General features: G+C 40.5%; 1 protein-coding gene across 1 annotated transcript; it reads right to left on the minus strand.

Annotated features, from left to right (window-relative positions):
* Positions 1-900: 900 nt before the first annotated feature.
* On the minus strand, positions 901-18,880 carry LOC124182764. Its single transcript, XM_046570417.1, has 6 exons — positions 18,561-18,880; positions 6,490-6,585; positions 5,064-5,385; positions 3,443-3,756; positions 2,156-2,359; positions 901-2,077 (listed from the first exon to the last, which is right to left on the minus strand). Exons 3-6 carry the CDS (start codon positions 5,380-5,382, stop codon positions 2,039-2,041), a joined length of 876 nt encoding a protein of 291 aa, XP_046426373.1. The 5' UTR covers positions 5,383-5,385; positions 6,490-6,585; positions 18,561-18,880; the 3' UTR covers positions 901-2,038.
* Between the last annotated feature and the right edge of the window lie 1,107 nt (positions 18,881-19,987).

The raw sequence follows: 19,987 nt of genomic DNA on the forward strand, positions 1-19,987 counted from the left end.
AGCACAACACTGCCTCTCTAAATCTACCAAAAGATACCGCCAAAATATAATACGATTAGTACCGTGTGCGATATTTTTTTTATTTATTTATTTATTTTTTTTCATTCTTTATTCTTTATCTCCTCTCTCTCTCTCTCTCTCTGTATATATCTCTGTCATAAATGAAAAAATCTAATCAACGGATGAATAAATAATCCTAACCATAAATTTTATACTTTGACGAATATCCGATGGCACATTATTATATGTTTACATATACGACGAATATCAAGCGTAGGCAGCACTTGAGATTCTCTGCCAAATTTCATATACATCGATCGATCGTTTCATTGTCATCTGACGCACTTTCTTCCAAAAATTGTTTTTTTTTCTCTTTTTGAAGAAGAAGAAGAAGAAGAAGAAGAAGAAGAAGAAGAAGAATCATCTGTATATAATTGCAGCATTACAATATAGCTGCAGTATATATATCGAACTTGGATTTGTTGTTAAATTATTATTATTATCATTATCATTATAACGTATAATCATAATCATTATTATTATTACTATTATTATCAATATATTGTTATTACTATTATTATTAATCATAATTTTATTTATTGTCATATATTATATATTGTGAGATTTAATAATTGATTTGGCGTTCAACTCGAGATAATCGCGCTCTTTATCTTTGATTCATATTATGCAGGTTATTAGATTTCTTGTGATACATATACATATATATGTATATATATTATATTTTTAAAAAATTTCCCTTACATAAATACTACGTAGTTATTGTCAGAATGTTTTTTTTTTGCCAATTCAATACACCTGCAGATGAGAAACTTGCGTTTGTTGGAGGAAATCGTACATGATTTGCGATTACACATGTGGCAATTATCAATGAGATATTGCTTTATCTGATAATAAAATTTATCATATTCTCCGTACATTGTTTAGCGTTCATTTAAAATTCCGTGTGGAAGTGCAAGGTAAACTATACGAACTCTATAGGAATAGAAAAATAATAAAAATACCGCGTGAAATTTTTTCTATTTCTCTCCAACGCTGCACGCGAGCTTCTCACACGCTATTCAATATTGTCGCACGTTAATTAACATTATTAGGCTTAAAGTTTAGTATAATTGAAAGTTACAGTCAGCAAGTTTAATTATCTTCTTAGAAACGAAGACAAACTGAATTGAAAAAATTATGCGTAATAAAAAAATTTTCCACCTGAGAGAGCGTTGATCAAGAATGATATGTTTGTAAAAAATGGTATATAAATATTGGGATCACTAGTTTTGCAATAAAAACAAAAGCAGAAGGAAAAAAAAGTATGTTTTGTATTTCAAAAAAAATTTCGCTTCATTGATACCTGATTCATCGTATTGAATTTTTCGCTAACAATGGGATTGTAGAATGATTTTTATGGAAATATTTTTCAGCTACTCAAGTTTTATACTGATCAGTCATCGTAGGGAAAAATTGAGAAATAAGAAAAGTATTATTTCGCGATGCTCTCAGCCGCGTTGTATAATTCGATCTCGAATAATAGTGTAGCGGTGCTGTTCAAAGGTGTTCCGTGAAAATTTCCTACTATTTGAGGGCTTGTTTTTCTCCTTCGTTATATACGCACTCGCTATACTTTATAATATTAAATTGATATGTTTTAAAAAAGGAGACAAAATAAAAAATCACGTCTCACCGTGGAATGGAATCGCAAAACATAGTAAATTTGTGAGAAAGTATAAGAAAACAATTGTGGCTTTAATGTTCAGGCAATTGCGTCTGAAATATCGGTGAGACGGTGAAGGTATAACTTGAATCGCGATCTTGGATTTCACGGGATCTCGGATAAGTACACATGTGTGATTATGCAATGTGTACCTATCGGGAATTTAAAAATCATTATCAAGACAGCGGCTGAAGATTCGATCGATCGATCGATCATAATCGTAATACCGTATATTTTTCTTCTTTGTAATCGGCCGTTTGCATGAGTCGTTATCGCGTTCAGTTGTCATCGCCGTCGCACGAAAGAATTGCTTACCTAACGAAGCGAGTATCCCCTCCCGTACTGATCGCCTCTCTACAAATAAAGGCGACGGTTGTTCTCTCTGACGAAATACTCGGCTCGATTTAGTAATTGGAAAACGAAGAAACTCACCGACAGGGACTGCCCAAGGTTTGCCATGTTCGAGACGTATTGCACCTGGTCGTAGTCGTTGTAGTTGACGTTTTTCATGTCGTTGTAGGACTGCAGGGAGTTCAAGTAGTGCTGACGAGTCTCCGGCTTGCTTTGTCTATGTCCGTTTGTCATCTCCTTGATTGCCGCAGCCCGCGCAGCTACTTCTTCGGCGATACGTTGCTCCTGGGATTAGAAGAACCGATACTTTACGCCCCGGGGAGACGATTGTCAACTGAGTATTTTTTAAATCGCAACGACGCGTCGCTCTGTTCTTTTTTTTTTTTTGCCGTCGAAAACACGAACCGGCCAGAGATTTTCCTCTATTTATGTCTTGGAAAATGTTCTCATGACGTCAGAGCCTGGCTGTCGGCGCCATTTTATCACCACATAACCTAAGATTTTGATTTTAATGAAGGCAAATCGTAATTCTTGCGATTTCAAGTTACTCGTGTCAAATAAATCAATTAAACGATCAGCTGTCGACCTGCTTGCATTAATTTGATTTTTTTTCACCAGATGACGAATTGCAAAGTGACAATCTCCGTAGAAAGTGAGAGATTTTCGATCGGGAATAATTGAACGATATTCATGTGTAAGTGCGAAACTAAACTTAATATTTGAGGGTTGGCCATTTGCTGGCGCTAAATCTGACAAAGTACCGTACGTACTTTGAAACAGAAAGTTTCCATGCGGTTTTGTGTTTCGCGTCACGAAAGTGAGGGGGAAAGTTGAATGGGATCTTGTGTGTATCCACAGGTTGCAGAAGTGAGGTTACAGCGACGAAGGGACTGTACAAGGTGTACTTATTATTTACCGCCAACTTCCGATTCGCCTTTATGTTGTACCTGTGTACAGTTGGTTGTCCGTACAAAAGAGAGAGAGAGAGGTCAGAGTGGTGTCGCTGCAAAGAGAGTTTTCCGGTGGTTGGTATTACATGGGAATTCCGACCTGTTTACCGACGGAGGTTCCGACAACTTCTAAACTTCCCTGAACCCTGCGCGCGGTATACCGAAAGTTTTCGACCCCCGTGAAGGAGATCGAGGATGCGGTTTGGTAGGTACTCGAGCCGTCCGAGTTTGAGCTGATGATAGTCAAGACGAGGGTGGGTAATTCCACATCTCGAAACGTATGGGATCATCGCGTCAATCGCGAGCGAGTAATCAGCCCTCAAAGGACCGTAGCGCGAAGTAAGAAAAGAAAAAAAAAAAAAAATAGAAGGAGGTCTCACCGGCGCCGAAATAAATTGACGGGGGTAAGAATGATCACCTGGAGTTCTCGGGCTCGTTCGGTGCGGATGAGTTCCTTCAAGTGCTGAAAGCTTCCGGCCTGAGGAACGTGGGAGATGCTGTCTTGGGATGAGGGCGAAGCTCCACCCACGTGCCGGAAATTCGTCAGGCGACGACGGGGTGACTGTGAGGGGTGACGATTTACCGTTCCATAATGGCGCGTCACCTCCTCGAAAGCTCGCGTTCTGTCGGGCATGCCGTTCCGCAGTTGATGACCCGCGGGAGCTTTGTGGACTATTCTTCCGAATATCGGCACGCCACCCGCTCCGCGGACTCTGGCAGGACCTGTGGGTCCTTCGAACCGGAAGAGAGATGACGATGAAGTTAATTAACGTTACTTCATACGCTTAAGATTGTGTTAAATTGAGCTGATAAATCATAATAAAGAAAACATGTTCATAATTTGAAAAGCCAACTCCTTGAGAGTCGTTCTAAAATTGTACAACGATTCATTCCGTGATGTATGGATACAGTAACGTTACTAACTTCAACATGGTGAAGAGAGAGGGTTTGATCAGTTCGTACCATGGAGGTACTTTCTCTCGCACGGCGTCACGTGACTGCACTTCAAGTGGATGTCATAGACATCCTTTACTGGCAGAGTAAAATGTCACTGGTTTTTACTGTTATCGAAGCTTACGCAGCACTGATGTGAAAATGTCGTGGTCAGCGCAATTTTACATGCAATGCCATACAAACATATCCAAAAAGTTCTGTCTTTCATGCAGGAATATGGCCAGTCAATATGTTCCTACAATAAGTGATCATTGTTGAGTAAAACAAAACTTTTTTTTCAGCATTCTTATCCGTTATTTCACGTAGAATCGCGCTGACTGCGGTATTTAGACATCATTGATGCGTAGGCTTTGGTAATGTGTAGTCAAAACAAGTGATATTTAACGTGGTCGGTAAAGAGTGACTGTGGCATCACCTAATTACGAGTATTTACGAAATTTGATCCAATTTTTCTCAAAACTTCTAATCGACTTGACATTGTTTAGGAAATGATAATGCTGCTGAAGAAAACTACGCCTTGGTCAGCTAGGGGTGAATAAATGTAATATATATTTTTAACCTATCTATTTCGCTGCGAAATGAGATTTGAGGTTGTATCTTGCAAATTTTTCGATCATTCGATTCATAGGTACGATAATTTGACTGTCCTAGCTGATCAGAGAGCAATTCCTAGCATCCAAACGGATCACATATCCCGAAAAATATTTCAAATCTAACCGATGTTTTACGAAAAACTGATCGAATATCGTAAGTGTGCTTGAATTGGTCACGTGACACCGTACTCGAAGCGCTTTAGCGCTTCGTTGTCGACTTTATGGCTTTGTGGAGTTGTTATGATGACAGAGTACCTTGCGAATGCTCGAGTTGGTTCAGACTTTTTACTCTGATTCTATGTTATTGATCGGGGGACGAGTGTCAACGTCAGGTGTCAAGAGTGTGTAGTTGGGAAGATTTCTGGTGTGTAAGTTTCGTGTTGGCACAAGATTCGCTCGAGTTTCGGGTCGGCTTATGGAACCCCACATGTACGGGTACATGTACATGACCCGGTGAAATTATGCCTTTAACCCTGCAGGAAGCTCTCTTACCCCGATAGACCAGGGACGACTGCGTCCGGTCTAGATAGGGCTCCCAAACGTTGTACGAGAACGGATCGCGGTAGGTTGGTATTTCGTTGGTGATTTCTGCAGCTCTGCTCTGCCTCTTGCTGTATCTCCACATGGCTCTGAGCTCCTCGCAAGATGGCTCCTCCATATTTCCCCGTTTCTCGGTAAGCCCTCCCGATATTTGAACCGGGATACCCAGCTCGGGGTTCGCCGGATGGACACCGTACTGCTGACCCTTCGATCCCATTATGTTGCTCGCGAGCAACACGTGAAAGCTCAGCAACCCTACGATAGCCTGCATTCTCTGTAAGCACAGAAGAGAACGTTGGCCCGTAAGAAATTTCATTTTACAATCTCTACCATTGTTGGTATAATGTTCTCCTCATCCAAAGCTGACAGTTGGAAGCTCAAAGCTCGACGCTTAATTGCATTCCATTCTGACTTTGCGCCCGATTTCGCATGTATTTACCCGCGCGGGAATGAAAGCTACAGGATATATAAGAGTACGCGAGAAATGGTGCGGATAATTGTATTTGTGGATTGATTATATACACCGTGGATACTGAATCTTGGCACTTAACATGATTAACTTTGTAAGGAAACTGCTATCTTATCCCGTGTTTCGGGGGCTTCGGTGATTCGCGAGAATTTGAAACTTGTAATTAATTTAGGCTGAACGCCAGGCTGGAACTATGTGATAGTGTATCGAGTAAACCCATATGCATAATACTGGCGTCGTCGCCTCAAGCAAGTGTACGGCTCTAGTGCTTGGTTGACGGCGTAAGAGGATTAGTTCATCCCATAAATTGCTAGGTGTTGCTAAATTACGTACAGAACCTACTGTAATTATATTCGTCAGGAGTCCTGCTGCAGTGGTACTCCAAGCAGTTATGTCGCGTTATTAAATACGTCTACATCCCTCCATTCTCCACATACCTGTACCAATCGCCTTCATTTTCCGAGCAATCGAGTTGCCGGTTTTAAGAGCTGTGAACCATTCGTACGGAATTTATACCACATGACTGGAGGCCAACGGAATACGTGCTTCCAGTCGATTATACAATCCTTACAAACATTCTCTGAATATAATACTTTTAGCCTGAATTGATTCAGTTTGAGTGGCTATGACTTTGTGGCTTCGGTAAATTGAGTTAACAATTTGGTCGGGAACACGATATGCACCATCCAGTAAAATTAATTCTCGATTATACAATCAGGGACCCACGCGCTTACCTATTTACCGAGAAGAAGCGCAGGCGTTGTACAAATACGATGATCCTGATTATCCGCGATGCCGTTTACGCGGCAATTATTATAATTAAGGGTTGATTGGGTTAAAGGGGAGCGTCACGAACTGTATCTGGTGCATGTACACATGCTGCGTGGATGAATCAATTTTGGCACCAACCTTTACGTTGTTTTCAGTCTTTCCTCAAGCCGTGTGACGATTGAAATAGTCTTTCCAAAGATATGTGTTGTGAGATATGCACCGTGATTGAAATATCTGCAAGCAAACAAGAAACGGTATCGATTTTAGGTACACATATACAGGCATATGAAACTCGGTTTATTTCGAATCAAACACTCTGTTTGCTTCAGGCAGGTGCGGGATACGCGGATTTGTATTACACTCAGCAATCGAGGCGGGGTTGTAATGCCGAATTTGAAAAGTTCCGAAAGCCCCAAATTCCGAATTTTTATGTGGTCAAAGTTAAAGTAAGGAAATAAAACTTTGAGGAGATACGAAAGTTTCGAATGGTCCGAAACCCGAGGCTCAAATCTCCGAAAGAGAAAAATTCCGAAAGGTCGAAGGGACATACCTCCGACAAGTCAAAGTTCCGAAAGTGCAAGAATGAGAAAATTTCTTAATCCGAAACATCGAAATTCCGAATGAACGAAGATTTTCAATTCTATAAATTTCTTATTCGGCGAAGTTTCAGCACTTTGAGATTTTTTTGTTTTGGATTTTCGATATGTTTACGTTCGGAATCCTGATCATTCGCATTTTCAATGTTTCTGATTTTTTACACCCACTCGTTGAGTAAACTACGCTGAGTGAGTATATTTTATTTTTTAGAATTTTCTCTACCGAAACGTTTTTTTCTTTTTGGAATCTTGCATTTTAAAACTTTGAGGCGTCGGGTTTTCGGCCATTCGAAACTTTGTTGTGTCGTATAAGTTTGATTCATTTACTTCAAGTAAATACTTCAGAATTAGGCGCTTTCGGGATTTTTCAAATTCGCAACTCCAGCCCTGCCCTCACCCATCAAATCGGACCAGTACGGGTACGAGTTCGCATCAGCCACAACATGAAGCCCGAAATTACAAGTACGTATATGATCAAAAAGATGAAAGGACCCTCCGATTTCCATTGTGAAAATCCGCATTTCCGTGATTGAAACGAGAAAGATGGCAGAAAAAAGGAAGAAATCCTGCTTCGTTTAACGATGTGCATTATACCGTACCTCTGGTCGTTCACGGTATGTGAGAGGCACGCCAAAACTTCCATTACCCTGTACCCGCCTTATACCCACCTCAGCTCAGGGAATATAAAGTAATTTACGGGGGCCCATAAAGTAACGCTGTGGGATCTCGATGCTTGACAATACTCGAATATTCTACTGGAGCATCGCAGAAAACGGGATAAGCTGGTTGAGTAAAGGGTACAGTCTCGAGTCGTCGTGGGCGTAAGCAGGCACTTGATCTGAGAATAGACGTAGGTATTTCCATTCCTTGGGGGTCTTGAAGGGTGTTTTGTTGATCTCTATGCTCTTTAGTTTTGTACGGCATACTGATTTATTTGAGGGGTTTCTGCGCCACCTTCCCAATAGCACGTAACGGTTGGAACCATTGAATAACCGACAACCAATATACTGAGAGGTTCTCTTGAAAGGACCCGCTCGGCAATTGCAACTCGTCTAGTTTATATGCGTAGCCAACTTCGTAAAAATGTTACTAGCATAGTAGACAGAATGAACGATGCGTAATAAATTGCGCGGCGGCTACGCCGTGATCCGGCCATTCTTAATACGCGAAAGGTTATGATTGACTGTCACTTGCACGGTTTTCTACACAGGTCTGGGCATTCCTGTTCCTTTACCATTGAACGCCGTGTAACCGGTTTGAAGCTTGTGTTTTCTAGTTTGACCGGGGCGCTGCAATCTCGGAGGCCGGTTACTACAAGTGCATTGGCCTCCCCCTCACTAGCACTAGCGGAAAAAATGCGGCAAAAGTTCACAACTTCGGTTTCAATTCCCTTACGATTTTAGAGACGGAGTGTCCGACCTATATAGAAGACCGTGGCCATTTGTCAACGTGTTCCCCTATTTGGTACAATTGTACTTTTCTAGTACATTTTAATCGTACACTTACATACACTTTATGATTTTTTAGTAGATTTAGAGATGTTTTAGCACGCTTTGATAATTTTTAATACAATTTCTTAAATGCGGTTTCTCCAGGCAATATTGAGTTTCCAACTAAACCCCATCGATATAACATGCTGTTTATGCCAATGTAAAACCCTACATTTCTCTAGAGAGCATATTATAAGATCGTATGTTTTCCTCCGTGCGGTTCGACATCATAACCTGGGCATAAATAGCATGTAACCCACATGGGGCATGAACCTGTCGAAAGAGACCCTTTAGTGGCCTGCGTAAGTGGCAAGTGCGAACTGCGAAAACAATGAAAGCATTGCCTGGTGGCAAAAAACATAATCTTACAATAGTTGAATTCCATTCAGTACATTCTACTACCTATCTAGTACATTTTTTTTCATGGAACTGCTACATTCTCAATTACAAGAGTGACAACACTGGTTCTTATCTACAAAGTTTTGCACGGAGCCTAGATATAAGGAGAACGACCGTGATGTATGAGAAACGGGCAGCAAGATCTTTCTGCACTAGAGGCGCTGGTGTTGCTGATTTCAGATTTTTTAAATTTAAAAAGCGGAATGCCGCAATCACGTGATACAAACAATAACAAACGGATGCCATGAACCTGACATTAGCATCACCAGCGCTACCCTGGTGGAGATTGTGAGAAAATGATCTCTTTCCTTTTTTTCTGGCCGTAAATAAACCCGAAAAGCCTACGACCATCGTACTCTTTATGAAGTACTCCGTGAAGGTTTGTTTCAGGCTACGAGTACGGATGTTGGCCAATCAAAATTGAGCAAGTTAAATCGCGCGCGCGCTGCGAGCTGGTCCTTTCTAAGAAAACCTCTCGGTATAAGGCCGAAGGAATTATTTACACCCTCAGTATAAATACCGACGGGCCACCATGTTTGGAGTCTGGATGTAAATAAGCTTTCAGTTGATCGTTTGAACAAAAGCTCCTCGTTAGTCGTAATACAATAATTAAAAAGGAAATATATATGAGTATATATATACAAAGGAGAAAAATTGGAAGAGGAAAAAATAAGAATTTTCCTCACTGGAGTTACGATATTCCGCACAACATGTTTATTATTATACCTTTGGCATGGTATATAACTCGGCTCTACGCTTTACTTGTATTGGTTTCGCTCGATAATTTTTACCACCGGCGGTAAATGGTTTGCGGTACGACGACGTATCCTTTATATGTATGTATACAATAAGGTAGTACATAGTACCTCTAGCCTCTTTATACCTTATAGGGTGGATGCGTGTGGATGCGTGTGGGCGTGAGATATGTCGTCTGTGTTGTTTTTTCTTCTTCTCTTTTGTTCGTTCTGCTGTTTTCACCCGGTTTTATACGTAGGGTAGGAAGGTCCGTGGGAGTGATAACGATGCATGGGTTATAAAGACCGTTTAAAGGCTAAAATGTAAGAGCGAAATGAATAGATGAATAATTAAACAACGGAAACAACAATCGGCGCGTGGGCTTGCAGTGACGTCAAACGTTAACTACAGGACGGTGTGATAAAATGATAATTGAGCATAGGCTTCTCCGACGAAACCATCGACCCATATAACTCGCGGCAACAATACAGGCTTGCGCGAGGTTTTGTGTTACCATAAAGTTTTCCAAGTTCGAGTTTCTCGTCGATTCGAACGAATTGAAAGATGCAGGAACTAAGAGAGATGGAATTGCGAGGTTATATATATAGCGGTATATTGGAGCAGCGTAACGAGGGCAAATAACAAAGAGAAGCCAGGAGTTTTCCTTCGTTTTTCACGAAGGAAACCCCTGAAGACTTCGAAACGATGCTGGAATTCGATTAGCAGCTGAAACTGGACGCTCGGTGATGTGGCCTGAATTCCAAAGCACTTAACGTTATCCGGCTGCAGGAGCTTTTCGAACCTGTCGTTCCATCTTTTCTTTTGTTTTGAAAAATCAATTTCATGCCGTTATATATACCACTTATAGATGATTTACAAACATTCGAACAAATCGAACACGCATGCAAAAATGGTTCAGGGCACGTTCCAATTTATCACGGATTGATGAAAATAGACAATAAATAAAGTTTGTCGCAATTATACAAATTCCGATAATGCACGAAGTAAGTCCAAACTGAAAAACTTCGTTGCACACGTTCCTCCGATTTTAAATCTCTGTGGGAATAGTCGAGAGTCAAAACGGTCAACGTCTCTCAGAATTAGCACGAATATTCCTGCTACCCCGTGAATTAACTGATGCGATTAACGACCAGTCCAATCAACGGATATTTGCCGATTCAAACTCTCTACCCGCACATTTCTCCCGGGACTTAATCAATTGTCGAATTTCATTTCACAGAGCTGATTGGGGTTTCTTTTAGTGGTTCATTCGCGTGCCGTAACAACAAGTGTCGAATGCTCATATTTTACAGTGAAGGAAAAATTAACAGTGTGCGTACAACGACGAAAAGGAGAGGAGATATCGGTTGCCCCGTCATTCATTTCCGATAACAACCCATTAAGTCGGGTAACTTATATATACGGTTCTGCACTATGGGAGGCACGATAACGGTGAACGGGCATTTTCTGCCTTCTGCTTCTTCTCCGCCTTCTTCTCTTCACATTGTGTCAGACACTACAATGCACCGGCTTTTATATATGACATTCTTTTGTAAATCCTGAGGGGATGACATCAAATAAGCCATTTTTAATACACGGTTCGGTAGGGTAATAGGTACATACATTGTTGGCTGGCTGGGTGGTACACAATAAACGTGGGACGGAGCAAACTCTTTAATTCCGACACTTGTGGGTGTCTGAATTAGTGGCGTCTGGTGAATGCCGGTGAAACATGCTGTCACAAAAGTTTGGGAGATCGATAGGGCGGAGCGGAAAGCTCCCCTTAAACCGCACCGCCAGCCGTGAAACTTGTCCGAATAAGCATGTACACGGGCGATTTCTGCGGTCGATCGATTGTAAATTGCGATAAACTTACACGGAGGGTTGAGGTTTTCCGCACCGTTCGAAGCCGTCCGAATGGAGGCGGGTAAGAAAAACCTGTCACTTTTCTCCGACATTAAGCCTACTCTTAAGATGAAATAAATCACCCTGCAGGGGTTGTCGCATTACTGAACGGACCCATTCAATTCAACTCCGCAATTGTCCGTCCATAATGATTCGTGATTATATCCTCGGTTAAAAATTCGTTCGGATATTAAACTGCATTCCACTATAGATACGTCTGATCCGGCTTTTGCGAGCACGTTTATTACTGGCTAATTATTCAAGAGAAACTCGCGGATACTCGCATTACAGCTGTACGCAATGATTTCTCCGCTGCATAATTAGAGTCAAAAACAGGTAATTAATCAAAGCTCTGAGACTGGCGCGTGTCGGGCGTATTAAGGGGGAGGGGGGTACAGCTTGGACGGTATGAAATCATGTTTATTTTTAGGAGTTTCGTTTTTTTTAATGAAACGCTTACAGCAAGTTTTGAGTTCCAGAGCTTTATATATTATTTATAATTTCAAGAACATTTTGAAATTTTTTCATTGCATTAATAACAAAGTGGCGGTATGACGCATATGGGCAGCGAACGACCACGTTTTCAATTCGGTGGTACAGATTCTTCGGTGAATTTTTATCCGATCAACTTGAAATTTTGACGCATTCATTAAAATTTGTTCATCGATTCAAACTCGTGGCTAGATTTTTGAGTTTCAATCCTAGAATTTTTTTTTATCCAAATTTTGAAACAATTTTTTGGTCGAAAAATGACATTTTTTATTCATAATCTTATATACATATATATGGGGCAAAAAAATGTTTTAATATTTCGGCTACGAGCTCGAACCCGAAAGAGTGTTTTTAATTCCCAAAAATCTTTCTATTTGTCAATGAGAAAAATTCTAAAATGTTCTACAAACTATAAATAATAAAGCCCCTAAACTGAAATTGTTCCAAGTGTTTCCATTTGCTTAAAAAAAAAAAAAAAAACTCTGTAAAATAGGTACGATTTTAAGATCGACCAAGCTGTGCCCCCCCACCCTTAACAAATCGGCATAAAATTCTAATAACAAGCTACAGCGGTCCCGATGAATAATCAGGGTCGGTATATATTATCTAACTACCAGATTACGTTTTAATCTTTATTCGACCTTGCAAACAGTTTTGTTGGGCTGAATTAAGTTCTCTGCTGTTCTCTGACCCTCGCGGGTATTGATAGTGGACATCGATTTATACGGTAATCATTGGGTTGAACCAGCAGATGGAGCTTGACCCTCTAGACTCCAAGATCTATAAGGCATTCTGTTTGGTCTGTTCTAACTCAGTTTGATCGACCACGAGCCTTGCTATCAAGTTCGACCAACATAGTTTAGTTATGTTTGCATCGGCCGTCCGCTTCAAAGGTAAACTAATTAATTTTAATCGAAAAATCTGCGGCGTGCTTGTCGAGCACAAAGCGGATCCTCTGAACGAGGTTTGTATGGTATATTGAGAAAAGCTTACGGAGAAGTTTGTCACGAGATAACAAGTTTGTTCATCAGGGGTTGACGGTTGGTGTTGAAAAAAAAAAAAAAAAAAAAAAAAAAAAGGAAGAAAAAATATTAACACTACCGCAATTCTTTTGAATTTGTCGGTTAATGGAGATGAGAATTACGGTCTTTCTAATCTGCAATAGTGCAGGGTCCCTTCATCTCACCAGTTAAACCGGCAAAACGACTGTGACAATATAGTCCTTTAGTAGAGGAAGAGGAGGAGGAGGACGAGACCCGAAGTAAATACAATTAGACTACCATTTGGCCAGCTCGAGTGGGTGGTCTTCATTATAGCACGTTGATAAGAAATCCCGGCACTGATTCACGCTGATGCCAGACCAACTCAGCGCACATCCTTGAGTCTCCAAACACTCGACAGGGCTTATTGTGCTTTCCGAAGAAAAGTTGGAGGACAGACCTGCTGATGGTCAATCGGATAAATATGTGCCGCAGTACCAGCATCTGCAGTATATATTGAGACATAAGTAATCGTTGTTCATCGATCGAGTATTACAGGAACTTAACCATCGCTGTATACTTCTCAAAATAGCACTGAAGCATTACGAGGCTGTAAGTGTACAACGAGATGTACGTGTCCAGATTCACATCGGTATGTAAAGCAATCGAGCTTTCAATCAAGCTTCGGCAAGAAATTTTCAATCAATTTATTTTGATGGTTGGTATGCGAATGAGTGAATGTGTACCGTTGGCTTTGATCTCGTCTGATGCCATTCCAGAAGATGTTCAACGGCTACGAGCAGAAAGAAAGCTTTGACGGAAGTTGCTTGGATGAGATTTCTCCTATTGTTCAACACCCTGTACAAAGTCAACTGTAAATAAGGTTTCGTGTGTCGAAGGTTGGTTGGGGGTATCAAGAGATGTTCTCTGCTCAAATATAACGCCAAAACCTTACACGAGTTTTAACGTGGGAGGAAAGTATGAAGAAACGAAGAAAAAGAGAGACTTTAGTAACTAAGATCTTTACGCTTCGACTATCGCTATATGGCTTGGGTTTGTTCTTGGGGAAAAACTTGCTTTGCGTGTATACCTACGTGTGTGTTTTTTCTCTACCTTATTGCTGTTAAAAGTTGGAAGGTTCGAAAACTTTTTCTTCCATCATCATCACCCGTAAAAGGTTTTATCTCATTGAAAAGTTGAAAAGGAAAGTTATTTTTACAATGAACTCGTTGCAAAGTTTTGCTTAAATGTGTAGATACGATTCTTAAATAATTACATTGTACATTAGGGTGGTCCTTATGTGAACTCAAAAAACAAATCCGTGATGCAACCCGTCAAATCGGTTCTAAATGGTGTAAAAAAAAATATGCTTAATTTTTTCAATTTTTTATTTTATATCTCTAGTCTCCCCATTCAAGTGGGAAGTTTCAAATTATTCAAAAATATGCTGTTTTGTCATTCAGACATAAACGAAAAGAAGAAAAATTGAAACAAAACACTAACATTCATCTAGTCAGCACTCTAATGGAATAATCCACGTGTCAATACTACATAATATCATAGTCGATGACATGCAAATATTGAAGTGACTTTGTTACTTAATCTGATCGTTTGACATGTTGAATAAAAAGAACTAATTAATGTAGCACATGTTTCTCATGGAATACCCCATTTATGATTTTTGATTTTTTAATGAAAAGAAAATGAATCTTACTGAATATTCCAGAATATGGTTTTTTTTTTGGCTACGTATAACCTTGGAATAAAGTAGAATACGAAATTTAGCGATTGAATTTATGAATGATTTGAAACATCTCGATCAAATATTGAGACTAGGGAAACGAAAGAAAAATCTAAAAATATTAGAGATTTTTTTTTCACCATTCGAAACTGATTTACCAGGTCCCACCATAAATTATTTTGGAACCCCATTAAGAACCAACCTATTGTACATGCATGTATATATACCGCATGTTTATTTCATGAATTGATTAAAGGTCATACCGTTTAATAGGATCAAATATTTCATAATTGAATCAGCTCATCATCATTCTCGGCATACCTACTTGATTATTGAAGCAGGTTGACGAAAGATGAAAAAAGGGTCGTTAGAAATGCTGTAATATAATGGCAAAACTTCGGTTAGCTAAAAAATCGTTGCGAATTAAGTACCGGCCATACTCCTGCTGGAATTTATGTTAGGGGAGCACGCTGTCTGCAGATTGAACCTATAAGACGCGTTTACGGTATAGCAACAAGTTAACAAAATATTTTAGTCGCATTATTCTCCCATTGGGGAAGACCCGGCGGATCAATAAGTGGCTGACGTCACGGAGGCGCTTTGACAAATGACGACAAGCTGAGAATAAAGGGGTTTCCCACCAGAAAAGTTATTTCCATAACCTTCATTATCTATTTTCAGAGCATCGAAAAAACCACCGTCTATGAAATTTCAAACACCGCGAACCTCATTCGTATTTTTCCAGGCGTGAATTCACGTATGCGAAACCCGGACTGTTCTACTATCGCATCAAAGGCTGCTCAATCCCAGGCCAACTGTGAAACGGTGACGTCATAGGTTCTCCGTTATTCCTTAGCGGTTTTCCGGAGAATTCGGAACAATTTTTTCAGGAGCGTTTCAACATCATTTTCAGTAACCGTTATTAAAATTTATCAACGTTGTTTAGACAATACTTTCTAATTTCATCGCATGAGATATGGTTATATATAACGGTACGTAAGAAGCCGAGATATCAATTTGTCGACGATAACAGAATTTCTTATCACGCTGATAGAAGGTTTGCAAAAATTTCGAGATAAATTCAAGATCTGTCGGATTTGTACTCCACGCGTAAACCTACGCGCGAAACGAGCTTTCAATGAGTTTTGGGAAAGCTCCTCTGCTTCTATTCCCGTATTCAATTAGTAACCTATCCACCCACCGCGTACTGGAGCAAAGGAAAATACAAAAGCCGGCTTAGCGATCCCGAACAAAATCGAAGCTTAGACTTCGATGCAGAGCTGAGAACACTCTTTTCAGGACTCAAGGAGCGGGACTTCGGATAAGGGTTACAAGTAAGAATATGACGTTGTTTTCAGATATTCCCCGAAACCTTTTGGCCTTGATGAAATTCTCGTCTCTCCAGAGCCTATTTCGACTTTGAACCACGAGCCCGTAATCCCACCTCTGTCACCATTTTTCACGCGACTTAACGCTATCTAACCAGGCAATGGTCGTTCCTGCAGGTGATTCTGCGTCCGCAGAAATTGCGGTTTCAGCCGAAGCCACAAGTGGGACCGTCATGTTTCCGACGACAAGAGAGGTTTTGTGCTAATACCGGATTACTTAAAAGGGATCTTAGTTAGACGTCGTTCGAACCCAACTTAACTTAACCTAACTTTATCCCCGCATTACGCATGGAGATTCAATCGCACAAGACGGAAATTTGCAAACTCGTTGAAAATATACCCGCGGGTGGTCTCTCAGTTTCATTTTTATACTTTCTGCTCGAATTTAGATATCTCTACGCAACATGTTCCAGCCGATATATTCCCCGAGGGAAGGGACCAAAAAAAAACATCACAGCGTTTCAGCATCGCTTGTGGAAAAAAGAAATAATCTCAAAGAGATGTTATCCGGCGAATTTTATATTTTTCAGTCACTCGTTTCATTTGATCCCTATAATCAGAGCAGTATCACGTAATATATCACATAGTAGTACTTGTTAAATTTAAAGTAACCACAAGTCGTATTCGTATTGACAAATAACTGCCAAACTACACATGCACGTTTCAAAATTCGACTACATCATATTGCACATATCGTTTAGCGGTCAGTTTTTATGTCAACTAAATAATTATCGGCACTAAAACGAACTTGCTTTGTTCGTGCTTGAACTTGTAAATCGTGAATAATGAGTTTGAAAATGAGCTCATTCTTATCTTAAATTGACCTGGATCTTCCGTTTCTACTCAAGCTGTTAAATTATTGACAATCAGTCCGAAAATGAGCAGGTTCTTATCTCAGATTGCCTCCGCGGCTCTTGAGTAAAAGGTATTTCCAGTAATTCAAGTACCTCAACAGAGAGTATTTGATAAAAGTTAATTAATCGTACCGTTGGAATTGGTTCGGTTTCCGTAATTTTCAGATGAAATAATATCGTTTATCCACAAAGTAGAGGTAGAATTGCTTCTGCAATTTAAATCATGATTATATATATCTATTTCGTTGCATGTTATCTTTCGACTTTTATCAGGCTGCATTCCCGAGAGAACGTAAACGACGAAGTGATTTAAGACTGTACAGTAACGCAAAACCACGACGGGTAAACTGACGTGGTTTATTGCTATTGGCACAGCACAGCTTGCTCGTAATAGGATTATAGGTAAACTATGCACGCGATTGGATCAATCGTTAACCATATTAACATTTCACGGAGCTTCAACCGTCGTTGTGCTTATTGAAAAATACCTGCTGAAATTAATATCGGTTTCGAGGGACCAGTAAATCCAGATAAATTTCAAAATCATATGAATTAATTAATAACTATATTGATGTGATGAATAGACAGTTTCTTTCACTTATATATATATATATATATATATATAGAAGAAAAAGACAGACGTAAAATATTTTTTAATGGTTAACCGGCGATGCCAGTCATTGATTGGAATTTGGTTATATGCAACCCTCCGGGTTACTGGTGTAAGTTTGATCCGCGGTGATTCGGAAGCTTCAATCAATCTCGGAAAAACGGTCGTTAGCTTTCGATTGGGGAGCATCTTAACTTATCGCGAAATATTTTTCCACCTGAATCGATACGCCAATCGCGGTATAAAATTTTATCAGGCCATTATTATATCGTTTGGTGCTTAGCGCGCATCAGTGATAAATACTCGCATCGAAGAATATAGGGATGGGAAATAAATTACGGTGTAATTTTATCGACCGAAATTGAATTTCTTATAATCCACGAATGACACGCGGGAGTTTCCAGATGGATACACAAACACGAATCATCACGAAATAAGTAAAAAAACAGAATTTCTCGTTGGGTTACGAAAAACACGACTTTACACTTATGCAAGCTTCTGCAATGGTACATCTTGGGTTGCAACAAGTGGCTTATACGTTCCCTTTGCTGCTATTGTCAATCAATGAATCTCCCTCGGCTAGCTTTCGTCCATTCATAACTTTGCTTCGTCTCACGCTCATCTACAAGGTATGGCCGTATTAGAGTTTCGACGTACGAATACGGTGTAACAGTTGAGAACAAGAAAAACCACTGTTCTGTTGAGCTTTCGGTTCATCCTCCAGTCACAAACGAGTCGATGACAATAGTCGGCTGTGATTCGTTATCATCCAAATGACATTACGATTCGCGTATCCTCAAGTCGTGTAGCATCAACATTGAGAGGCCAAGACACAATAACGATGGAATTGGAGATATGAAAAATCGAGTACTACCTCAGTAGAGTAGATGAAATCGCAATGACGCGGGAAAGTGAAATTCGTCCCTCATGACACCGTGATGAATCGGCTCGAGGGTGAACTCTTCGCGAGGAAATAGATATCTTAATGTAAATAACGGGATTTGATGGGGTTTGCTTACCTGGTTTGTCCGTAGAGTCCGGAAACCGTGGGTCTACTGAGATGACGAAGCCGGCTTGCTCGTCCCCGCTCTTTGCGTAGGGGTTTTGGAAATCTGCTGCCCCTAGTCACATATACGTTACTCTTTCGCACCCTTAAGGATACCGCCTCCACGCCAATCGCCCCTAGCGCGCTCCTATCGTGCCGGGAAATTCTCCACTCCCTGGTAGTACAGTCTGTGTCTGCGTGCAGGCTGTGGCGGTGTTCATCCCTTCCCCAACTTCATGGTGGGGGTGATGATGGAAGGGGGTGATGGAAATATCGGTGGAAGGGATGATTTCAGGAGGCTCAAGGGTGAGGGGCGAGGGGGGGGGCGGAGAGATTGTGGAAGTGGTAAAGGAGTACCGTAGTAGGAAGAACGAAGAACCAGGTCTTCTGCCTGGGCAAAGTCATCGTGCGAGTATCTTTCTGAGGAGTAGCGCAGATGAGTTGGCTATTTGTCAACGTCTATGACGCGCGTTTTCTTTAATTTTTCAAAAACTCCCATGAAAATAAACGAATGAAAACCCATAAATCTCGGCTCTAATGCCCTCCCAGAATCCCAAATTTCGGTAACTGCTGGAGCCAGCCATTGCGTCACAGTACTCAAATTTTCTACAACCTTTACAACTCTAGAGTTGCAGACAATTCAAAATCGTCTCTTATTCATGTCCTTTCGGAATTATAGAACAAATTTTAACAACCTTGCTGTAGATTACTCAACGACCTAGTATATCTAATTATCCATCTAATTAATAGGTTATGAATTTCATCGGAGGATAGTTGAGTTGATACTCTGAGAGTCACTTGACTTCATCACATACCTCCGGGGAGGTTGTGGAACTAATAGCGTATACATCAGAGCTGCCAGTAAAGGTTAGAAACTAGTCGAGGGATGGTGAGGCGTGGACGAATCATGGAGCAGCAAACTGTTGGTCGCTTGGCTGACGTAGTGGCGGTGTAGGTATAGATATTTATGATAGACGTCAGCTTTCGCGTATCCTGTACGAGCATATAACTTGCATCAAGAGACTGTTTCGATCTCGTACATATATGTGAAGTACGTAATTTGCATATACTATGTGCGTACATGGATGAAGCGGAAAGAGAAATGCGGGTATGCCTTCTGCATCTCGCGTCCTAAGGTGGAAAGTTTTGATGGTGGTCTTGGGTGTTCCCCGTATAGGATATCCTAACTCTACGATTATATTTATTCGTAGCTTGTTTATAACAAAGAACAAAATGACGGCTGTGAGTAGTGCCAGATCGTTAACTCCGACGGAGTGGAACTTTTGAAGTATTATGTTCTCTTTAACCACTCGAATGGACAGGGGATAATGAATAGCGGTATAAAGCCCTGTAATAAAGGAAATGTAAAAAGCGTTGAACAATCTTTTTCCGCGGACCACG

The sequence above is a fragment of the Neodiprion fabricii genome, chromosome 5 (genome assembly GCF_021155785.1).
Source record: "Neodiprion fabricii isolate iyNeoFabr1 chromosome 5, iyNeoFabr1.1, whole genome shotgun sequence".
Taxonomy (NCBI): Eukaryota; Metazoa; Arthropoda; class Insecta; order Hymenoptera; family Diprionidae; genus Neodiprion; species Neodiprion fabricii.